The 22,857-nt window shown below is 42.2% G+C and overlaps 1 protein-coding gene across 3 annotated transcripts in view; it reads left to right on the top strand.

Moving 5' to 3' along the window:
- Positions 1 to 22,857, top strand: part of LOC121872590 (protein Aster-B-like) — a 175,322-nt gene that overhangs the window by 36,071 nt on the left and 116,394 nt on the right. Inside the window, exon 1 of one of the 3 annotated variants that reach the window (XM_042375428.1) lies at positions 2,146 to 2,253. The exons of 1 other annotated variant lie outside the window; for it this stretch is intronic. In XM_042375428.1, coding sequence (XP_042231362.1) covers positions 2,174 to 2,253 — 80 coding nt within the window. In that variant the 5' untranslated portion in view covers positions 2,146 to 2,173. Of the gene's footprint in view, positions 1 to 2,145; positions 2,254 to 15,580; positions 15,697 to 22,857 lie in introns of those variants that run through there. One more of the 3 variants, XM_042375427.1, reaches the window with a different exon arrangement.

A 22,857-nucleotide genomic window follows, 5' to 3' on the forward strand; every position in this document is an offset into this window, starting at 1 on the left:
GTTAAATTTGGTTAGGTTAGGTTAAGTTCGATTTGGTTAGTTTAATATTGGCTAGGTTTGGTTAGTTTAAGATTGGCTGGGTTTGGTTAGTCTAAGATTGGCTAGGTTTGGTTAGTCTAAGATTGGCTAGGTTAGGTTAGTTTAAGCTTGGCTAGGTTTGGTTAGTCTAAGATTGGCTAGGTTAGGTTAAGATTGGCTAGGTTTGGTTAGTCTAAGATTGGCTAGGTTAGGTTAGTTTAAGATTGGCTAGGTTTGGTTAGTTTAAGAGTGGCTAGGTTTGTTTAGTCTAAGATTGGCTAGGTTAGGTTAGTTTAAGATTGGCTAGGTTTGGTTAGTCTAAGATTGGCTAGGTTTGGTTAGCTTTAAGATTGGCTAGGTTTGGTTAATTTAATATTGGCTAGGTTAGGTTAGTTTAAGATTGGTTAGGTTTGGTTAGCTTTAAGATTGGCTAGGTTAGTTTAAGATTGGTTAGGTTTGGTTAGCTTTAAGATTGGCTAGGTTTGGTTAATTTAATATTGGCTAGGTTAGTTTAAGATTGGTTAGGTTTGGTTAGCTTTAAGATTGGCTGGGTTAGGTTAGCTTTAAGGTGTTTAATCATGAAGTGAAATAAGCTGGGGTTTCTAATATTCATGTGATCAGAATAATATAAAAGTGTTGATGATGACGAACACACATTATCCTGTGCCAACCAGACGGTGCATATAAGTTCTCCCAGAAGAGAGGTAAAGGCTCTTTCCTGGTAGGGCACCGAGGCGTAGCACAACCCACCAAGGCGCGCCACGACCCACCAAGGCGCGCCACGACCCACCAAGGCGCGCCACGACCCACCAAGGCGCGCCACGACCCACCAAGGCGCGCCACGACCCACCAAGGCGCAACACAACCCACCAAGGCGCGCCACAACCCACCAAGGCGCGCCACAACCCACCAAGGCGTGTCATAATCCACTAAGGCACACCACAACCCACCAAGGGGCGCCACAACCCACCAAGGCGCGCCATGACCCACCAAGGCGTGTCATAATCCACTAAGGCACACACACCCACCAAAGCGCGCCACGACCCACCAAGGCGTGTGCATAATCCCTAAGGCACACCACAACCCACCAAAGGCGCCACAACCCACCAAGGCGCGCCATGACCTAAGGCGTGTCATAATCACCAAGGCGCGCCATGACCCACCAAGCACACCACAACCACCAAGGCACACCACAACCCGCAGGCACACCATAACCCACCAAGGCGTGCCATAACCCACCAAGGCACACCACGACCCCAAGGCGCGCCATGACCCACCCACAACCCACCAAGGCACACCACAACCCACCAAGGCGTGCCATAACCCACCAAGGCGCCTCACAACCCACCAAGGCGCGCCACAATCCACCAAGACGCGCCATAACCCACCAAGGGGAGATGTGTGTGGTGCTGCTTTAAACCTCTGTCATAAAATGTTGTATTGTTCTGCCTGGGAGTGTCACCACCACTACTGACACACACACACACACACACACACACACACACACACACACACACACACACACACACACACGGAATATATCTTTATTATATAGATTACCAGAAGTGTGCTGATGAAGAAGCTGTCGTGAGAAAAGTCTTTTTTTTAGGTAATTTTCGAAGATCTTTGTGTACGGTGAGTGCTGGGTTGGTGAGATGAGTCAGAGATGAAGTTAGATCATCATCCTGATACTACAGCAGCCCGTAGCTTCACTGACAAGAAGATGAGGGAGTTGTGTCAGTAAAATTATTGTCAGATGTAAGATGGTGTCAGTTGTTGTAAGATGTTGTCAGTTGTTGTAAGATGTTGTCAGTTGTTGTAAGATGTTGTCAGTTGTTGTAAGATGTTGTCAGTTGTTGTAAGATGTTGTCAGTTGTTGTAAGATGTCAGATATTGGATCAAGGGGTAAAGGGAGTGGTGAGGTGGATGATGTGGGCAGAAGTATGAGGGTGGGTGGGTGACAAGATTGAAGATAGGAGGTGAGAGATTTACGAGGCGGGTGACAGCAACAGTAGCAGCATCCAGGTGAGGTATTGTGTGCCAGTGCAGCCGCTGGGTTTGACGCAGAGTACCTGAGGAGGTGTGTGTGTGTGTGTGTGTGTGTGTGTGGGGCAGTCAGTAAGCAGGGTGTAGCCGTAGTGTGACCATCACCAGCATGGAGGCAGCGCTGGCATGGCTCCCGGACCTTCCCATGGTCATTGGATCAGTGCGCAAGACTCGCCGCAAGAAACTCATGTGAGTTTTACACCAATCAGCCTTCACTTGGATGTGTGTGTGTGTGTTGCGCTTTTCGACATGTGGAGAGACGAGATGTTTATTTGTCTTGTTCCGGAAAAGTGGGGAAGTGAAGAGTTGGTGAAGGGAAGTGTGTGTGTGGTGTGGGGGGGGCTAGGTGCCGTGTTGGTGGTGGCACTCGCTACCTCTCGTGCACGTCAAGTTGCGGAATATCGACTTCCTGGGTTAACTACCGAACTCGTTATATAAGAGAAACATATTTGTTGTTTGTTTTTCCTACACAAAATACCAATGGACTGTTATTGTTTGTAATGTTTGTTCTTTAGAAAGATGTCAGTGTTAAGATACAGTAACTTGTATTATGTTTTGATGAAGAAGACGCGTCAGTAAACGTGTTTTTGTTGTGTTCAAGAGAGAGGGAAAGTGTTGATGCCCTCGTTACGTCAAGTGTAGGGAAGATTCACATACTTGTATACGCTATTGGTGTGTGTCGCTAAACGGTGTGTTATCATCGTGTTGACAGAAACGTTTGTAAATGTTTCAGCTGTAAATTGTTGTCAACTATGGAACTGTGAGTGAAATCATTGTAATTAAACAACACAAAGGTGAAAAAGAAAACTGTTAACAAGCTTGTGTGTGTTTTGGCTTGGTGAGGAAGATATATAGTTTGTGTTGATCGTAGTGGAGAAATTCATACCAGTACTGACGCACAAGTAGAAGAAGAAAAAGCATTATCTTAACTCACTCTTTTGAAAACCAGTGTGTGTGTGTGTGTGTGTGTGTGTGTGTGTGTGTGTGTGTGTGTGTGTGTGTGTGTGTGTGTGTGTGTGTGTGTGTGTCGATCGAGGTGGGTGGAAGGGCGGTGTGGATGGAAGTGGGACACATCGTAAATAAAGCCAGAACTCGCGAGCTGTAGTGGTGGTACCAGGCAGGGGAGCTCGGTGCCATACCTTGTGGTAACCTGGGTGACAATTGTGGCGTGGTCGAAGGAAGGATTATAGTGTATGTGTGTGTTGTGCTTTTGTATTGCATGTTTGTATGTATATGTGCATGTATGAGAGAGAGACAGCAAATATCGTTAAAAAAGACTTAATAAAAACATTGCATGATGGACTGACTACGAGGGGGAAACATTTATCATTGTTGAAGTTGACTGAATGAATGTACTCGTTAATCTGGTGAGTGTGTCGAGGGAATGGAAGAGTTGTTTATATAAGCTGTGTTGTATCCACGTGGCCGGGCCTCCCTGTCCCATGCTAGTGGTGTGTGTGTGTTGCCAAGAATTGCTGTTGGTCAGGATGTGTCTCTTGCTTGCACCCGTGTATAGATTAGATAACAATGAGAGAGATAAAGAAGACGAGGTGAAAAAAGAAGGTAAGAGAACTGGGGGAAAGAAGAGACAGAAAGGGAGAGAGATAAAGATAAATCAGGGAAAGAGAGAGAAAAAAAAGATTAGAGGAAATAGAGAATATATATAGAGGTAGAGAGAATTACACGACCCCCTCGCACCCCCTGATAATGTTACTCACACATCCTGGTTTACTTAAAAGTGGTGAGATAAGTTCATCCCAGCACAGGCTTATTATTTATGGTCATCTCAGTCTTCAGCTAGAGGTTGTGTCGGCAGCCCAAGTTGAGGGATAAACAAACCTGTTATCGATCATAGTTTTTTTTTCTGTCCGTTGTCCTTAACTGTGTGTGTGTGTGTGTGTGTGTGTGTGTGTGTGTGTGTGTGTGTGTGTGTGTGATAATAATAATAATTAACGGTTTATTGAACGGACATGGCAGCTAAAGGGCTAAAAATATACAATAAACAGAGATGATAAAGGTTATTTAATTGGGGAGTGGATCATGTGATTGACTAATATACAAATGACATAACTGGTGCATATATAATGACAAGGGGAAGGGAGTCATTTAACAAGGAATTTCAGCAGTTACAGTACAAAGGTGAGATTGACAGGGAGTTAACACACAGGTTAACTATGGATGGAATTGAGCTATTTCTTATAGCGATCAGTACGTGTCGTATGGGCTAGGTGTGGTTGCAGTGTTGAACAGCAATTCGCGGGTGAGGGATCTCAGGTGGGAGCAGGACACTGATGCAGATGGTGTAGTAGCCTCGTCCCAAACTTACAGGTGATGATCTGAGAGGGCCAGTGTATACTAAGCACCTCTTGATATGAGGTGTAGGGAGGGGGGGTGGGGGGGTGTGGAGGTAGTGTTTGCCCGCCTTTTGCACTTTTTCTAGAAGTCCTCGCTGTGTGGCATTTACGGAAGAAGACCAGGTAGGGGAAGCATAGGTGAGCATAGGAAGGTTGAAGGTTAATTGAGTAAGCATTCAATAGCTGAGGCGCAAGAACTCCGAGGGACTTTAGACGACGGATGCTAGAAGATTTAACAATTGTACCGACGTGTGCTTCTAATTCAGTTTATCTACAGTATAGTGTGTGTGTAACGAGGTAGTAGTATCTCCCCGACTAGTGTTGTCATGTGTGTAAGTTAGAATGTCCTAGCCGTAAGGGGGGGGAGGGGGTAGGTGAATGGCTGAATCATTTTTACACACGATTTTCATTTCAATTCTTTGGAAAAAGTATATTACAGTTTCATTTATTTTATTCTGTTATAATTTCTTCCATTCATAATATATTCATGCACCGGGTATACTGTTGTAGCTTTTATAGTATGCGATATGTTGAGCTCACACACATACACATATTGTACGCCAGTCAGGCTGTTAAAGGATAATCAGACTTGTCACGTCAAACTCGAACATTATAATTCGGTCAAAACTGTTGAATACAATTCATTTTAGTATTTAAACTAAATCATACATGACAATCATAGCTATGTAATTAGTCTAATATTAACACTTACAATGAGTACTTGATTTGCCATATTTCTATGTTGTTACAATGACAAGCGATGCAATGGACACAGTCTACCTGTGTACACAATAAGTACCAGTTAAACTTACGTGTTGAAAGTCTCAAGAGAAACCAGGTTAGGTGTTGCCTCTGGTCTGAAAACTACAGTGCCGATACCCTGCTGTCGCCTCCCCAACCCTCTCTGGATGGGCAAGGGCTGTTGAGTCAGGTGATTATACACAAACAAGCTCCCTTACTACCACCCAACACCTCACCTCCTCTGGGTCTCTCCTCTCCACCATCTCAATACTCTATACAGTACACTGTATACGGGCAGGCACACCCAATAAACATGACATGACTTACAGCCTAACATAATGTTTGTTTGTGTCATCCTACTCATTACTGCTTGCGATAACACATACATACATACATACATACATACATACATACATACATACATACATACATACATACATACATACATAACAGTATCTGTTTCTCCACCGTAAAACTATTCCACGAAACAAATATATTCATATGAATATGAAAAACTAAAAAAAAAAATGGTGTCCGAAAGAGCAATTGTAATATTTGTTGTGACGGTTCCATGAATTGTGTTAAAGGAAAATAATGTTACGTGTTTAATTTTTTAATAGTATAAATATATATATATTTTTTTTTGTCGGGGGGGGTCTATACCTCTGGGGCCGCTAGTGGTGTCCTGTGTTGTTGTGGGTATTGACTTGATCAACCATTGAGTATACAGTTGTTATGCCACAGACAAGAGTATGTTGTTCGCTGTGCTTACATAGGCTAGATTAAGTTAGCTTACATAGGCTAGGTTAGGTTGGGTAATATTATGTTGGATTATTGTAGGTTAGGTTAGGTTGGGTTATATTATGTTGGATTATAGTAGGTTGGGTTATAGGTTAGGTTTAGGTTATGTTGGGGGTAGGTTAGGTTGGGTTATATTATGTTGGATTATGGTAGGTTTAGGTTAGGGTAGGTTATGTTGGGTTATGGTAGGTTAGGTTATGTTAGGTTGGATTATGTTGAGTTGAGTGAGTTAAAGGAAGAAGGAAAGTAGTGGGATATCCGCCTTGACGATGTATCTCTGTTACCCGCCATAATGAATCGTGTTGCGTGTTACTATGGCTGAGGATTGTTGTGGTTTCCGTCTCTTATGTATATGTCCTTGTTCCCCCGAGCTGTGAACACTAGTAACTTGAGCCAGTAACAATAGATTTAAAAAAAAAAACGTCCTGGTATGCCCTTCTTCCTCGGAGCTGTTAACATTAGTGTAGAGCCAATAAGAATAGACTATAGCAATTCCTGATAACCTTATGAGGCGCTCCGGGCGAGAACAGAGCAAGCGACAAAAGCGGTTTGAGGCGTGTTTATTTTATTCTGTGTGTGTGTGTGTGTGTGTGTGTGTGTGATAGAATTGACTGTTTTGGCATCTTGAAGTCCACCCCCCCACCCTTCCTACCCCCTCCCCCCACCCTTCCTCCTACCCCCCTCCCCCCAGGTCTTCGTAATGTGATTCTAATATTTTTTTTTATAACCCAATTCAAAGGAACAACTAATATTTGTACGTAAATTAATTGTCTGGTTTATTCCTTGAATCGTTAAATGTTGGAGGTCAATAGACAGCCATTATTATTTATATTGTTTTGTGTTTTTTTACTTTTTTTATTACAGATTTAAGAGGTGATAGTGAGGGTCGCTACCTGTAATGTTGGGCAGGTGTGGTGTTGATAAGGTTACTCTGTGCAACGACGTGATAATTAATGCATTCTCGTCTCTTGTTTTGGTCCTCGTGTTGCAACAATGTGAGGAAATTAGGATCACATGAATAAAATAAACACACTAACGCTAAACCTGGGTGGAGGTTCTGTAGGTTAAGTTAGGTTTAATTAGAATATCGTAGGTTTGGTTAGGTAGCGTAGGTTAGAATAGATATGTTTGGGTAGGTTAGGTTCAGGTCAGGTTTGGATAGATTAGGTTAGTTGGGATGGGTTAGGCTGGTTTGGATAAATTAGATTTGATTAGATTTGGTTTGCTAGGTTAGGTTAATGTTAAGGTGGTTAATCTTAAGGGGGGATAAGCTGGGTGGCCTAATCTTCAATATCCTCCCCAGGGTGATGTAATGCGTGTATCCTCCTAGACTACTGGGCTACATTTGTCCAGTGAGTCCTCATTGCCACACACGCCTCGTCACACACGCCCCATCACACACGCCCCATCACACACGTCTCGTCACACACGCCCCATCACACACGTCTCGTCACACACGCCCCATCACACGCGTCTCGTCACACACGCCCCATTACACGCCCCACCACTCACACTCCATCACACGCCACGCCATATACTCTTTCACCTCCAATTCATCAATATTCTGCAAAAGTTTCAGGTCTTATTAAGATGTCTGGCTGACCAAAGCTCTTTTGATGGGCAGGAACCAAGAAAAATGGACAAATTAATTACAGGTTGGACGGAATCAGAGGTTATGATTGGTGGTGTGGGGTGAAAATGTACTGAAATTAGTAGTGAAAGTTATAATGTTTTGTAGGGAGTGAGCGATTTATATTAACATTTACTGTTGTTAGTGGAGAATTTATTAGTGTTCTGTAGGGAGTTAACGATTTACATAAACATTTACTGAACTTAATGAAAGACTACAGGTAGTTTGTTGTTAAGAAGTGAACGATTTACGTCTATAACCGGAACTGGAAACGGAGGAGAGAACAGACCTCAGCAGGTACCGAAGGGGAGCATGAGAAGACCAAGGAACAAATGATGAACTACCAGTCCAATTTCTCGTCCGCTTAAAGGTGTCTCATAACCCTCTATATCCCTTTGGTTGGGGAGTGACAAGAAGATCCGCGCTCGACCTCCCACAAGCTGTCACTGCACCACCACTGTCAAAAAACAAATGGTCGATCTCTCACAGGCTGCAATTCATTACACCCTAATTTAGGCATTACCTCTGAGACCTTTACCTTCTCACACATTGCAGTATACGGTACATAGTGGTATTTTCTTCATGGATATATGGGATGTTGATAGTCACCTTCCTTGTGTGAGGTGTTGTCATTAACCTTCCTTGTGTGAGGTGTTGTCATTAACCTTCCTTGTGTGAGGTAGCTACAGCCATTTACACTGACCTAAAAACTCGTCATTATTATCCTTTATATTATATTTTCTCGATTATGTTAAAAATTACTTGGTCATTTATTTATTTATTAATTTATTTATTATTTATTTATTTTAAGAGCCTTCACTATTCCCCCGTCGTAATAGGCAATTAACGTGGCCGGGAAACTTATCAGAAGTTATCATCCGCTTCGTCCTCAAACTTAAGCGATGACGAAACTTTGGCCTGGAAACTTGGCTTTGTATATATTGAAAGTGAAAAAGGAAGGAAAACATTATACTACGTTTATTGATGGTAAATAGAGTTCAATAATAACACTTGGCGTCTTACAGTATATATAGTTATAAAAAAAAAGAGGCTGGGGGAAGTGGTGAATCTTCAGGTGAAACAAGCTGTGGGGCGAATCTTAAGGTGATCCAGTAGAAACGGCAAAGTAATGCCTCTCATCACTCTTCACTCCAAGCTTGTGATTGGTCGAGTCGCCCTGGGTGATTAGGCATGGGGGGGGAGGTGTTAATACAGTTGGGTGCGTCTGATCGTGTTTAACATTTATTTATTTATTTTATCTTTTATCATATCTACTTTATCAGTGTGTTTTAACATGGTAATCCGGACTTTCCCGGCTTTGGTATATCAGTCTAGATCAACACATCAATGTTACTTGCTGTTGCAGAGTATAAATGAAAACAATAATACTGAAGAACTGTTGATTAACCTAATGCACCTCGTTTCGCTAACCAATCTGTTGTATTAATAAAATTTGCTATTATTCCGCCAACCAAACAGCTGCAGTAATAAAATCTGTTTATTCCACCATAGTAGGGAGGGGGGGGGGGCTTAATAAATTAAATCGTTCACTTTTATCTACAATTGTAACATTTTTAAAACATCTTCCTGTGACCAAGACTTTAATTTTTTCATGGCCATATTGGATTTGTCCAATATGGCCGCCAGGGTAATATTTCGATTTGACTCCTGTGAAAATATGAAAGGTCACAGGAAACTGTTAAAAATTTCACAGTTGTAGATAAAAGTGAACGATTGTGGTGTTTTTTTTTGAGATTAGAAGTCTCCCCACTTCCAATCAGTCCGCTGCATTGATAAAGGCTTGTCTATAGGCTCTGGTTACAAAGGTCATGTGAATGGAGTATAGTTTAGTAGGGAGTCCGCGCTCTCGTGAGATTCATTCCTGCTTCTCTCTCTAACTAACTGGGTTCAGGAGGACATAACTTTTCACGGTACAGTCTAGGTGCAATATTACAGCCATATTGGATTGCTTTCTTTTACCGAGTTTGGATGGTGGTTAAGAAATGTGTATAAGTGTAAGCACGTACAGCACTTTATTTACTTTTGAAAGAAATTTAAGTACAAGGACATTTAAATACAGGAACATAATTACTTTATTAAGTGAATTAAGTACAAGGACTGGGTATGTAAAGGACTCGTTTACATCATATCATTTAGGCAGGGTAGTTCTGTGGTAGTTCTGTGGTAGTGAGGGGTGGTGGGGGTGATGTGGTAGTGGGGGTGGTGATGGTGGTGGTGGGTGGAGTGTAGGTGGTGATGGTGGTAGTGGGGGTGGTGATGGTTGGTAGTGGGGTGGTGATGGTGGTAGTGGTGATGGTGGTGGTGGTGTTCGATGGTGTGGTGGTGGTGGTAATTGGTGGTGATGGTGGTAGTGGGGGGTTGGTGATGGTGGTAGTAGGGGATGGTGATCGGTGGTAGTGGGGGATGGTGATGGTGGTAGTGGGGTGGTGGTGGTAGGGATAAGTGATGGTGGTGATGGGGTTGATAGTCAGAATTGGTGGTGGTGAGGTCAAAACAGGTTTCTTTGTTTGCTGTATGCTCCTACAGAAAGCGCAAGTAAGATAGTTTTCATGTTGTTGTTGTCCTGTGTGTGGTTGGGTGGGGGGGGTATTTAGGGTCTCTCTCTCTCTCGTTGTTTCTATACATGCTAAATCAGTGTAAACCTGCTATACCGTTACTTAATATCTATCTTTCTATCTATCTATTATCTATCTATCTATCTATTATCTATCTGTCTCCCATTGGGGGGCGGGGATCTCTTCAACAGATCAAGGTTTGTCCCCTACACACCCGACCTCTGCAGCATGACTCAGCACCCTACACTGACAGACTAACACACGTCGCCAAACTTGAGTGGGATGTATTAAACGACCTGACAGTTGTGTTAATTAATATTGTTGTTTAAAACCTTTTCCTGGATCACCTGAAGATCAACCCCCCCCCTCCCCCAGCTTATATCACCTGATGATCAAAACGGTACAGTAATGTTCAATATTGTTTCAGCCTTTATTAACATCTTTCTTTTTATTTAATTTTATTAGTAACAGAAATCATAGGAGGAGTCAGCACGCCGGTAAAGTGTACATAGTCAAGTGTATTTAGTCAAGTGTATTTAGTCACGTGTACATAGTCAGGTGTACATAGTCAGGTGTATTTAGTCACGTGTACATAGTCAAGTGTACATAGTCACGTGTACATAGTCAGGTGTATTTAGTCACGTGTACATAGTCAAGTGTACATAGTCAAGTGTATTTAGTCACGTGTATATAGTCAAGTGTACATAGTCACGTATACATAGTCAAGTATGCAGTCTTAAGTGTATATGGGTATATCAATTAAGTGTACATGAACCCCAAAGCCGTGACGCATAACTAAAGAGCAAAACAATAATCTACATCCAGGAAGACCCCCCGCCCCGCCCCGCCGCCCCGCCCCGGAATCAAGTATGGCGATCAACCAGCTATGATACAATGATATGAGTTATTAAGGATTTCACCTTCGTTGGTGAGTTTTGAGGTGACTAGAGAGGCCGATACGGGACCGGCAGGGTCGTCCACAGATGTGGCACGTGTGGAGGGCTACATCTAGTGCGGGAGGGGCGGCGGCAGCGTCTTTCCGGCGCTGGCGCCTGTCTGCCTCGGTATGCAGTCGGGCTAATTCGAAAGTATTGACATAACTACAACTCGACTATCAATCGTAATATTAACACGCAGCTCTACCTTGGATAAAAGGACACACGTGAATTTTTTGACGGAATTGTAGTAGTGTCTTTTGAAGTGGGGAGCTTCACAGATGCACCCAACACAAAGAAAGTATCATAACCCTCACCATCAGGAACACAGGATGAAGTATTGTGACGTACTCGTGTATGTATATACCGTGGGTGTGTTGCTCTCCTTACCACAGATACTCACTTCATGTTAGAGATACGTGTCGTGTAGTGGGTTCCCTTGGGCGCTTCGTTTCTGCGTCTGTCTTCCATTTCGTTTGAATGATTGTTGGAGAATGAATTGGCCGCCACATTTATATGCTACTTCAGTTTCGATTGCGTAATAAGAGAGTCTAATCCCGTGAACCGAGACCATCATTCAGGCTTCGAGATTCTCTAACTACAGGATAACACAAATAGATGCCTGTACGAATAAGATTTAATTGACATAACCAAACGGTAGAGGAGAAATAATACCACATAATGACTTATTATTTCAGCCAGTCCTTTACTACAGTACATGTTGGTGTCCTCTCATAAATACATATTATTTGGTGTATGACAACTGTTCTGTTCAAGTCTCAAACAATCCTTTCGTACTGTATGTCAAACACATGCTTAGTCATTTATCATTAAACTACTACAGAGCACTTAACAGTTTATTTAAATACACTTGTTAAGCCTAGCATTATTTCAGTAGTCTAAATCACAGATTACTGCACAATAAAGAATATTAGGCTTATTTAGTCAAGAGGTACCAACCAAACATCCGTGTCTGTTCTTGCTCATTCCAGCTTCCACCGTACCTGAGGATGGGTGTACAGTTACGGATATGTTTCAACACCCTCTGTGGTAACCCGAACCGTGCCTCCAAACGGCAACGTATCACTGTTTATGAATGAATGGGTAATGGTTGTGTAACGACGGACGTGATTGACGGATAAGTTTGCTGTTGGTCTGACAGGTCGGCCGTTTGGACACACAGGTTACCACTGGGGGTGTAGGGACACATTTCCCCAACTGTACATCGTGTTATACCGGCTGGATCACCTGAAGACTAGACACCCCGCTCTCCCAGCTTATTGAGCGGCTAATCGTTAGCTGATCCCAAACCTATAATTTTCAGGGATATTTGACTGGATTCTACCTTTTTTTTTCAGGAGTCTTCTGTGTGTACAAAAGACAACATTAGACAACTTTAACTCTAATTTTATGACACTAAACTTTGGCTCTGTGAAGTTTAAATATACTTACCACCTGTAAGTTATTATCACACGATACCTTGGTCTTCAGTAGTAGTTGATGTAATGGCCGTACCAGCCTAATCGCTTATATTTCACAACCTTGGTTTTTTTTAGACTGTAGGCCTACATTGTTGAATTTCATGGGTGACGGGTGATCTTGGCTCTACAGTACATCACAAGATACAGTAGTGCTGGAATCTTCTTTTGGCTGAGGTTTCTTCTCTGCTGTTTGCTCGTTTTTTTTTTTGTAGTATACTTCTATTTTGTACTTCCTTTGTTCACCGGCAGCCATCTTCTTGCTAGCTTGCGTGTCAACTTCCCCAATGATCCATCTTTCTGGTTGTTCTTTGATCTTTAAGAAAGAGTTTTTCAATATTTGGGACTTTCAACCCCACGTCACACTTAACACATCCTCAGATGCACCCTTACAAGCACTGATGCCAAACAATTCTTTCTGTTTTTGTTCATTTACGACAACTTTGGTGTCATAACATCCTGTTCCCTCATCCATAAATGACTTCACCACATTTCTCTGTTCTTCACGCAGACTTACAGTACAATTAGAGCGTTAATCCGCCGCTCAGAAAGATGTGGTGTTGATGAGTTGATTCAAAGGGTAGTTAGCCCGTCTGTCAACTGGTCAGCGCAGTCCTCCACTGACTTTGTGGTCTTATTTAAAAACAAGTGTCTTAAGACATTACGTCCAGGAACCTTACCAAGTACAATAGGATGAATATATATATATATATATATATATATATATATATATATATATATATATATATATATATATATATATATATATATATATTGATCTCATGTTTTGGGAAGCCATAATATGCAGCTGTAATTAGTTAAAAAAATTACAATGAGGACCTTGTAAGGGCTTCACGTTTGTGCAGTATTATAACAAACACCTGTGAACAAAAGAAAGAAACGCTGCCGAAAAACCACAATCCTCTGTTATTGCTCTATCTATAGTGTACAGTACAGGACCCTCTCGTGAAAGGTCCGACACCACCAGCCAACAGCTCCGGTGGTGCCACATTTGTCTCCTTTGTTTGTCCTTCACCAGGCGAGTGTTTACGAAAAATAATGATAGCGGAATTTTAGTATTTGACCATTTTATTGTAATTTTGGTGCATAAAATGGCTTTGTGTCACGATTGAATTAGAGGGTCGGTAACACTTACCTACTGTACATCCAATGTTAAAAATATGCCTTAATTTCTTATTAGAAGGAACATCATCTACACACTCAAACATGTCAAGTTTCAAAATAATATCTATTATCTACCCGCCTCAGTTAAATTGAGAGAGAGAGAGAGAGAGAGAGAGAGAGAGAGAGAGAGAGAGAGATTGGTTGGTTTACAATATATCTATGAGCTCAAAAAAAAATCAATGTCAAGCCAACTTGGAACCCGACAATTGACCTTTAATTGAAGGCAAATAATCACCTCTGCTATCGAGGGAACTTACCCTATACCCGAGTCTCGTTGGACGTGTTCAAAGGTCAGCTCCTGAGGTCTAATGTCTCCAAGAAGAGTATCGTGTCACCTTTGAGCCCTTAACTCGGGTATTTCTTACCTGTTTCATATGTCAGGTGTAATAATAATTAACACGGGGCTTTATTTAAAAGGGTAAACCCACCTGGTATATTTTTTATTGACTGGATATGGTGATAGTTTTGTATAGGTTATTCTTCTTCAATTAATATGACAACTTTCTATTTATTACACAAACAGTATTCTTGTTCGATAAATATGACAACTTTCTCTGTATATGTCATATTTTGAAAGTGGACTGACTGACACAGCTTTCTCTCGCCTGGTGACCTTGGTGTGTGAAAATCAATAGGGGGGAAAGTTTCAGTGCCGGCTGTGTTTTGTCTCCTTTGGGATAAAGAAAGGAAGTGTAAGGAATGAAAGTTGGCCTTGTGTGAGGTAGTGAGGTAGTGAGTGTAAGGTTGTGTTAGATGAAATGTGGTATTAGGGAGTGAAAGTGTGGCGTATGAGGGGGTGAAAGTATGTTGTATGAGGGGGTGAAAGTATGTTGGTGTATTAGGGACGTAAAAGTATGGTGGTGCATTAGTGAGTGAAAGTATTTGGTGAAGCCAATGCAGTTGATGGGTGTCCAGTTTTCTTGAGTCATATAGCTCGTTAACTCAGGGTGTGGTTATTGTGTGGGCGGCTCATACTTAACCAAAACAAAATCAGTCTACTCGTAAATAGAAAATTAGCCAAGGCATGATGGTGTGGTGTAAGAGGAAGCACCAAAAAATGCGTTCAAGGAGACAGACTTGTGTGATGAGGTGGTGTGTGGTGCAGTGCGGAGAGGGAAGCTGACCTGAGCAAGCTGGGGGTGAGGTGGTGACTCAGAGCAGAAAACAATGTCCACGTCTTAATAATCTTCATCCTTGTTCATATATTATCGTTCTATTTCTTTCTTGTGTTTAAAATTAGATCAGGTTTTATTAATTTGTGTTTTGTTTTGGTTCTGAGTGAAAATTTCTGGGAATTGGTTTTTTCGTCGATGGGTTTGGTAATCGTTTCTCTAAATAATTGTATATATTATTATTATTATTATTATTATTATTATTATTATTATTATTATTATTATTATTATTATTATTATTATTATTATTATTATTATCATTATTATTATTGCTTTGGTTTATGACTCATCTTGTGTTTCGTTGCGACATCTTCGTAGTTGATTTTCGGACACCATATTTTTTCCACTTCAATATTTTTTGATCAGCGAGTATTGTTTAGTCATTTTATCCATGTTTAGACTTCACGAAGATTGGAAACCCTAGCTTATTTCACCTGATGATTAAATAACCTAATCTAACCTAAACTAACCTCCATTTAAGGTTAGGAGGGTGTTCAATCATCAGTTGCGTTATGCTTCAGCTTGTAATCTTCATGAAATCTGATAATAAAGATAAGGGTAGTTCAGAAGGAAGGAGAGTTGTGTGGGCGAGCGTTGGCCGGGCAGTCACTCTCTTAACGGAGATTACCTCACCTGTGCATACACTCCCATACTATCCCAGCCAATTATAATTCTTTCTCCTAAATCCTAGCCAATCAGAACTCTGTGATTTAACTTGTGGTTTATACTCCCGGAGGTAGAGGGGCATGTAGTGTATATTGTAAGTATATCAACATATTTATAGAGATTTCTTAAATGTTTACCAAGCAAATATTTTAACCTTTTATGCTAATTTATATGTTTAGATTTCAATGTTTATGTGGGAATATATTTATTTCTGTTATATATCTCGCAATATTTGTGACGTAAGCGGACTGAAATAAAACTAATAAGCTGAACTGAATTGAGGTAGCCGATAGCGTATCAAACAACCCAGAGAAATATATACAGGGGATAGTAATAAATGATAATGATAACCGAGTTTATGTTTCCGTTTACTGTATTGTTGTGTGAGTATCGCGTGTCTTCAGTGCAAGCGGATGTTACCGGCATCGTGTGTCCAAATCGTTATTAAGTGACTTGGGCTCGCAGAAATGTTTGAATGCGGGGAAATGTTGATTGAAAGTATAAACTGATACGTGAGATTTAATAAGTGATAATGATGATTGGTGAATATATATTTATCTTGTTTATAATAGTGGAATATATTACGCCTGGTATATGTAAATTAGTATATCTTTTACCTCTCAAACGGATAGTGTTCGTCAACCTGACAGGCGAGCTTCCGCGGGATACTGTACTGATCACACTTTATATTGTTGGTTTATCTGAGCTTATTTGTACGCTATTTCCGGCTTTGTCCTGAGTGTTCCAGCAGCACTATGTTAGAGGTCAGTTATGTAACATTATTTTGGATTACCATAAGATTAGCTGACCTAGTTTATATCACCTTAAGATTAGCTGACCCAGTTTATAGCACCGTAAGATTAGCTGACCCAGTTTATAGCACCGTAAGATTTATTGACCCAGTTTATATTACCTTAAGATTAACCATCCTAACTGCCTAACTTAACCTAAACTAATTTAACCCGACCTTACGCTAAACTAACTTCACCTAACACAACCTAATAAAATGCCAACCAAACCTAGCATAACCTGATGTCCTAATCAAATGCTCACTTAACTCAACCTAACCTAATTTAACGCTAACCTTCCTCAACCTAGCCTAATTTAACGCTAACCTAACTCAACCTAGCCTAATTTAACGCTAACCTAACTCAACCTAGCCTAATTTAACGCTAACCTAACTCAACCTAGCCTACTTTAACGCTAACCTAACTCAACCTAGCCTACTTTAACGCTAACCTAACTCAACCTAGCCTAATTTAACGCTAACCTAACCTAATTTAACGCTAACCTAACCCAACCTAATTTAACGCTAACCTAACCTAATTTAACGCTAACCTAACCTACAGGCACCTTCCCCCAGGTAGCGTTAAGGTGTTTAATCATCAGGAGAAACCGTCCATCTATCCTGACCTACATAATTGCCTTCGTGCATCACCATTGTATGTGTAGAGTTGGCAACGTGGCGAGGCATTGATAGGGTCTCAGCCAATCACAGTCAAGTTTTTTTTTATTCTAGTCCAATCAGAGTGTCGCGACCTCTAACATTATAACTGTGTGTTATTTTTTATCGACTGACTTTTATTCGCTAAACTGAGTTCGATGATGATTGTTTTGTTTTTTTCTTCTGTTTATAATGTAATACTCCGAAAGGTTCACCGCCCGAATAGGAACGTCCTTCTCCGCTCCCCCACCACTGTTCTCTCTTAGGTGGTGTAATATCCTAATGCTATCTGAGGAAGGGTTTGGTTTGAGAAGTATTTATTTATTTTTTTTGAGTTTGGTTAGGTTAGATTAGTGTTAGTTTAAGTTAGCGTTAGGTTAAGTTAAATTTGCGTTGGGTTAGGTTGTTAGCGTGAAGTTAGGTTAGTGTTAGGATATGTTAGCGTTAGATTGATTTAAATTAGGTGAGCTGAGATAGGTTAGGTTAGCTGCGATTAGAATAGGTTGCTAGTTCCAGGTTCGGTGAAGTTAGGTTAGGTGAGATTAGATTAAGTTAGGTAATCAGGGTAGTTAATCTTGAGGTAAAATGAGCTGGGGCTAATCTTCAGGAGATCCTTGAGAAAATCAATTGACTTTTGTATCCATTGATCTGACAAACCAACTGATATTTTTTTGTAATTAATTAGAAAATAATTCCCTACTACTCGGCGCCATTACCTAGAATAAGCTGCGGTAGTTGGGTAACCATTATTTTATTTATTATTATTATTTTTTATTTTTGGGGGTAAGTACTCAACCACGGCAGAACACATGTACAGTACACGTAAATGATTAATACAGGGTGTGTGAGGAAAATGTATAACTACCTTTTAGATTTAAGTGTTGATCGCGTGTATGTTTGTATTATAGCATTGTCCTCACTTGATGATGTTCAATTACATTCACACAATCTCCACGAAAATCTCTGAGACACACTGTATATCATTTATTTTTTATACCTCTGCATGCATTCCTGTGTTATATGAATGTATCATGTTTTTTGTTAGATTTTACCTTTTTCTCATTTATTATTGCACGAGGGAGGGGGTGGGGGTAGCATGTTTTTCCAGTCATAGTTTGAGGTTTGAGATTAACTAACGTAATATTAATCTAATCTGAAATCACCCGAATTAACTTAACCAAACCTAATCAAACTTAAGCTAACCTAATGCTTTTTCGAAACGCTCACCTAAACTGGCACTAAACTAACCTAACTCTACCCTAACCTAACGCTTACCTAACTTAACGTAACCTTACTCTAGATTAACATTCGGGTTGTTTGGTGATATAATCTGGGGGTGTAATCTTCAGGTGATGCGTATTTTAGTGTCATGTGGGTGAAGTTATTTAAAGAACCTTCTCTTGGATGTGACTTTGGGTACAGGAGAGTACAGTAAGTTGTTGTTTACAGAGCGTCCATCTCCACCCGTCCTCCCCGGCATTAATTAATCTGTGTGACGCGGCTCAAGTCAACCTCACTGTGTTGGTTTATTATGCGCCGTTGGTTACCTGCTGGTCCGGTCTAGTGTCACAATGGCTCCAATTGCATCATACCATCTGCTGCTGCTGCTTTTTTTTCTCTCTCTCTCTCTCAGGCTGTTATAATAGGTAGTAGGTTAGTTGGGATTACATTACGTTATATTAAGTCAGCATTAGGGTTTAATCTTCTGGTGAAAATAACAGGCGGGGGGAATCTCAGGTAAACCATCCCGTGTTATTATGTATCAGTCGTTGTGTTGGTGTTGCTGTGTGCCGTCATTCGTATGCTGACAAGGGGAGACAGGGTAGTTAGCGGTAATGAGGGAGGGGGTGATTTAGGGAGGCTTAGCCCCAGTACAGTCGTGAACAGAAGTCCTGTCGCCCCTTCTGCTGCTCCACGAACCCTGAGATTCAGACTCATGAATCCGGCATTATGTGGGCAGAATAATGCACCAGTGTCTACTGCTTCGGGTTCATGAGTCTGAATCTCTTGGTTCATGGAACAGCACAAGGGGTGACAGGACTTGTTCACGCACTGTACATCACCTTATTCAGAAGATGTGGAGGGATGTGCCGGCACCCCCCCCCACCCCTCCCCCACCACCCCCCACCCCTCCTCACCACCCCACCCCTCCCTCACCACCCCCCACCCCCTCCTCACCACCTCACCACCCCCACCCCTCCTCACCCCCACCCCCCTCCTCACCACACACCTTGTAGTACTGGTTGGTAGTCCTTGCATGTTGTGTGCACGTGGGTTTTGTTGACATTATCTTGCCTGCTTTACCGTCACATTTACACCACCACCACCTCCTCCTCCTCGCATCCTCTTCTTCTCCGCCTCACATATTTTCCCTTTACGCTTTTAATTCTTTATCATCATTATTATTATTATTATTATTATTATTATTATTATATTTTTTTATCTCTTCGCTTGTACCAATTCTTCCTCCGTTCCCTCTTCTCCCCCTTCTTTTCCTTCTGCAGTTGTTTACGTGTGGCTGTAATAAACAACAACAAAGGTGGAACAGGTGTGAAATACAAGATTGATTAAAGAGGAGAGGGTGGTGCCGTGATGTAGGTCGCGAGGTGCACTCTTGTGTTGGTCCACCTGCCCCTGAACTAAGTGCCTTGTTGGTACAGGGTAATGGGGTTGGTGTAGTACGTCGGCGATGTACAGTACGTAAGTGGGACTGATGTACTGTACGTAAGTAGGGGTGGTGTACGTAAGTTGGGGTGTTGGCTCCTTACTGAAGAAAATAGCTGTTTTATAATTTTAGGTAGAATTATATGTTGTAATTTAGTCTCATTCAGGGTAAGTGGTTGACAAGTAGGTTTATTATGTTTTAAATTTTGTGTTTTTTGTTTGGTTATGTGTTGGGGGGCATGTTGTTATTATTAAGACTGTTATACTTAGCCTAACACTGCATGGCGCCGGTAGACCTGTAAGACACAGTTAGGGTGATGGGCTAACACTGCATGGCGCCGGTAGACCTGTAAGCCAGTTAGAGTGATGCAGAATGCATGGCGCCGGTAGACCTGTAAGACACAGTTAGGGCATGGGCTAACACTGCATGGCGCCGGTAGACCTGTAAGACACAGTTAGGGTGATGGGCTAACACTGCATGGCGCCGGTAGACCTGTAAGACACAGTTAGAGTGATGGGCATAGACTGCATGGCGCCGGTAGACCTGTAAGACACAGTTAGGGTGATGGGCTAACACTGCATGGCGCCGGTAGACCTGTAAGACACAGTTAGGGTGATGGGCTAACACTGCATGGCGCCGGTAGACCTGTAAGACACAGATAGGGTGATGGGCATAGACAGGCAGGTACAGATAGAGTTACAGAATGACATATAGACAAAGGCAGATAAGACACATAGACATGCAAGGAGACAGATAGGCATACAGAGAGACATATTTACTTACACAGATGCAGAAAAACAGACACGTAGACTGTCAGTGGAGCAGAGTGTGTGTGTGTGTGTGTGTCCGTCTGTCCGCCCGTCCCGTTTGTCTGGTTACCGCAGCGGAAGTTCAGAATGTCAGCTGATTTTCATTTACCATTAGTCGACAGCAGACTGTATTGTGTTAGTGTGTGTCGCGGCTTGGTTAACAGGGCCATTATTTTAAGGTGGCTCACAGGAGGGTCATTATTTTTTAAGTTGGGATTGCTTTGGTTAGAATTAGTTAGGATTGGTTAGGATAGATTAGAATAGGTTGGGTTAAATTGGGCAAGGTTAGGTTAGGGTGACAAACAAATAAATTACCACATTGAGAAACATTAGTAAGACGGAGAAGAGGAAGGGGAAGGAAGGAGAAGGAAGAAGAATGGGGAAGGGAGGGGAGGGGAGAGAGGGGGTGATAGAGAGAATGGGGAGGGAGAGGAGAGAGGAGGGAGAATGGGGAAGGGAGGGGAGAAGGGGAGAGAGGAAGGAGAATGGGGAGGAGGGGAAGTATGCATGTGGTCTGTGACAGCTGTGAAAAGATTTTGCCCTTTGATAGTTTTCGCGTGTTGGATTGGGGCGTGTCTCGTATCTCGTGTGTAGGTGTCTCGTGTTTGGGGTCTAGTGCCTCGTATCTCGTGTTTGGGTGGCTCGTGTTTGGGGTCTAGTGTCTCGTATCTCGTGTTTGGGTGGCTCGTGTTTGGGGTCTAGTGTCTCGTATCTCGTGTTTGGGTGGTTTGTGCTTGGGGTCTAGTGTCTCGTATCTCGAGTTTGGGTGGCTCTGTGTTTGGGGTCTAGGTGTCTCGTATCTCGTGTGTAGGTGTTCCTGTGTTTGGGGTCTAGTGTAGTGTCTCGTGTTGTCCAGTATCAGCGCCTCCTCAGCACTCTGACGAAGGTAGGTGGGAGGAGAGCTTGGAAGACGAGAGAGAAAATGACCTGTTATTATGAAGAGGAAGAAAACCTAGACCCGGATTATGATTTTTGGGGGGATCACTTGAAGGTTAGCCGCCCCCCCAACTGATTAATTTTCACCTAATGATAAACATTCTAATGCTAACCTAGCCCGACACCAACCTAACCTAACCCAAGACTAACTAAACGTAAGAAAACCTAACCTAACCTAATCTAATCTAAGCCAAACCTGACGCCAACCTAACCTTGCACTAATCTATCCTAACCTAAGTCTAACTAAACATAATAAAACCTAAGCTAACCTAACCTAACTTAACTCTAAACATAATAAAACCTAACCTAACCAAAACTAACCAATTTAGCTAACCTGATGTTAACCCCCTCCCTCCCCCACAGGTAGTGCTAGAGTGTATAATTGGCGACTTGTGGCTGTAAAGGTCAGGCAGGGTGAAACTATGGGCAAGTTTCTTTACGCTATTTGCCTCTGTCTACCCAGCAGTAATTGGGGACCTGGATGTTAATCGATTCGTGGATCGTGTTCCAGGGTAATGGTTAGCCAGTGCAGTTGGTGAGTTGTCCGGTCTTCTGGGACTAAAGCCTTGACACTGGTTCAGGCAACTCGTTAAATCAGGGTGTGGTTGTTGTGTTGGCGACAGTTTCTACACCTTAAACAAATTCACGCCGAGGTGGTCCCTGGGCAATCATTATTATTAATCATCAGGGGGAAAAAAGCTGGGTGGTGGGAAGGGGGGGGGGTTAATCTTCACGTGATCTCTCTCCTTTTTTATGGGTTGTGGCAATGTGATAGTGACAGTCGGACACACAGAGGTGACAGACAGGTAAGCGCGTATCGTCCTCTGCATTGTGGTATTGTGTTGCATCCTTGGCCGAGGGGAGGGGGGGGGGGACTCTGGCAGATTAGTGTATTGTGTGGCTGTGATAGTGACGGTCAACCCAGGTAGCCACACTCACTTCCCTTACCTGCAACAAGCTTGACGTAATTTCTTTTTCTTCTTCTTCTTACATTCTATACCACCTATGGTTATCCTCTTCTCTTTCTCCTCCCATCTTTAATTCTATACCGTTGTTATTCTTCTCTCCCTCCATCCATACGTTCTATATACCCTCTAGTTATCTACTTCTCTTCTTCCTCCTCCTCCTCCTCCTCCTCCTCCCACACCTCATATATCTTTCTCCTATTGCCCTAATTCTTCTTTCTTCTTCATCCTCCTCCTCCTCCTCGTCATCAGTATTCTGGTCAAGTATCGCCTCACAGTGCCTCTCTTGACGTAGTGGAGACAATAATTCTGCAGGCTCATGAATTCTCGCCTCACCTCGCCTGCAATCTTATCTTCTTCGCTCTCCTGCTGGGTTGTGATGTCTGGGGTGGGTTATGAACTGTTCCTGGTGGGTTGTGATGCCTGGGGTGGGTTA

The sequence above is a fragment of the Homarus americanus genome, unplaced genomic scaffold (genome assembly GCF_018991925.1).
Source record: "Homarus americanus isolate GMGI-L3 unplaced genomic scaffold, GMGI_Hamer_2.0 scaffold39155, whole genome shotgun sequence".
NCBI classification, from domain to species: Eukaryota; Metazoa; Arthropoda; class Malacostraca; order Decapoda; family Nephropidae; genus Homarus; species Homarus americanus.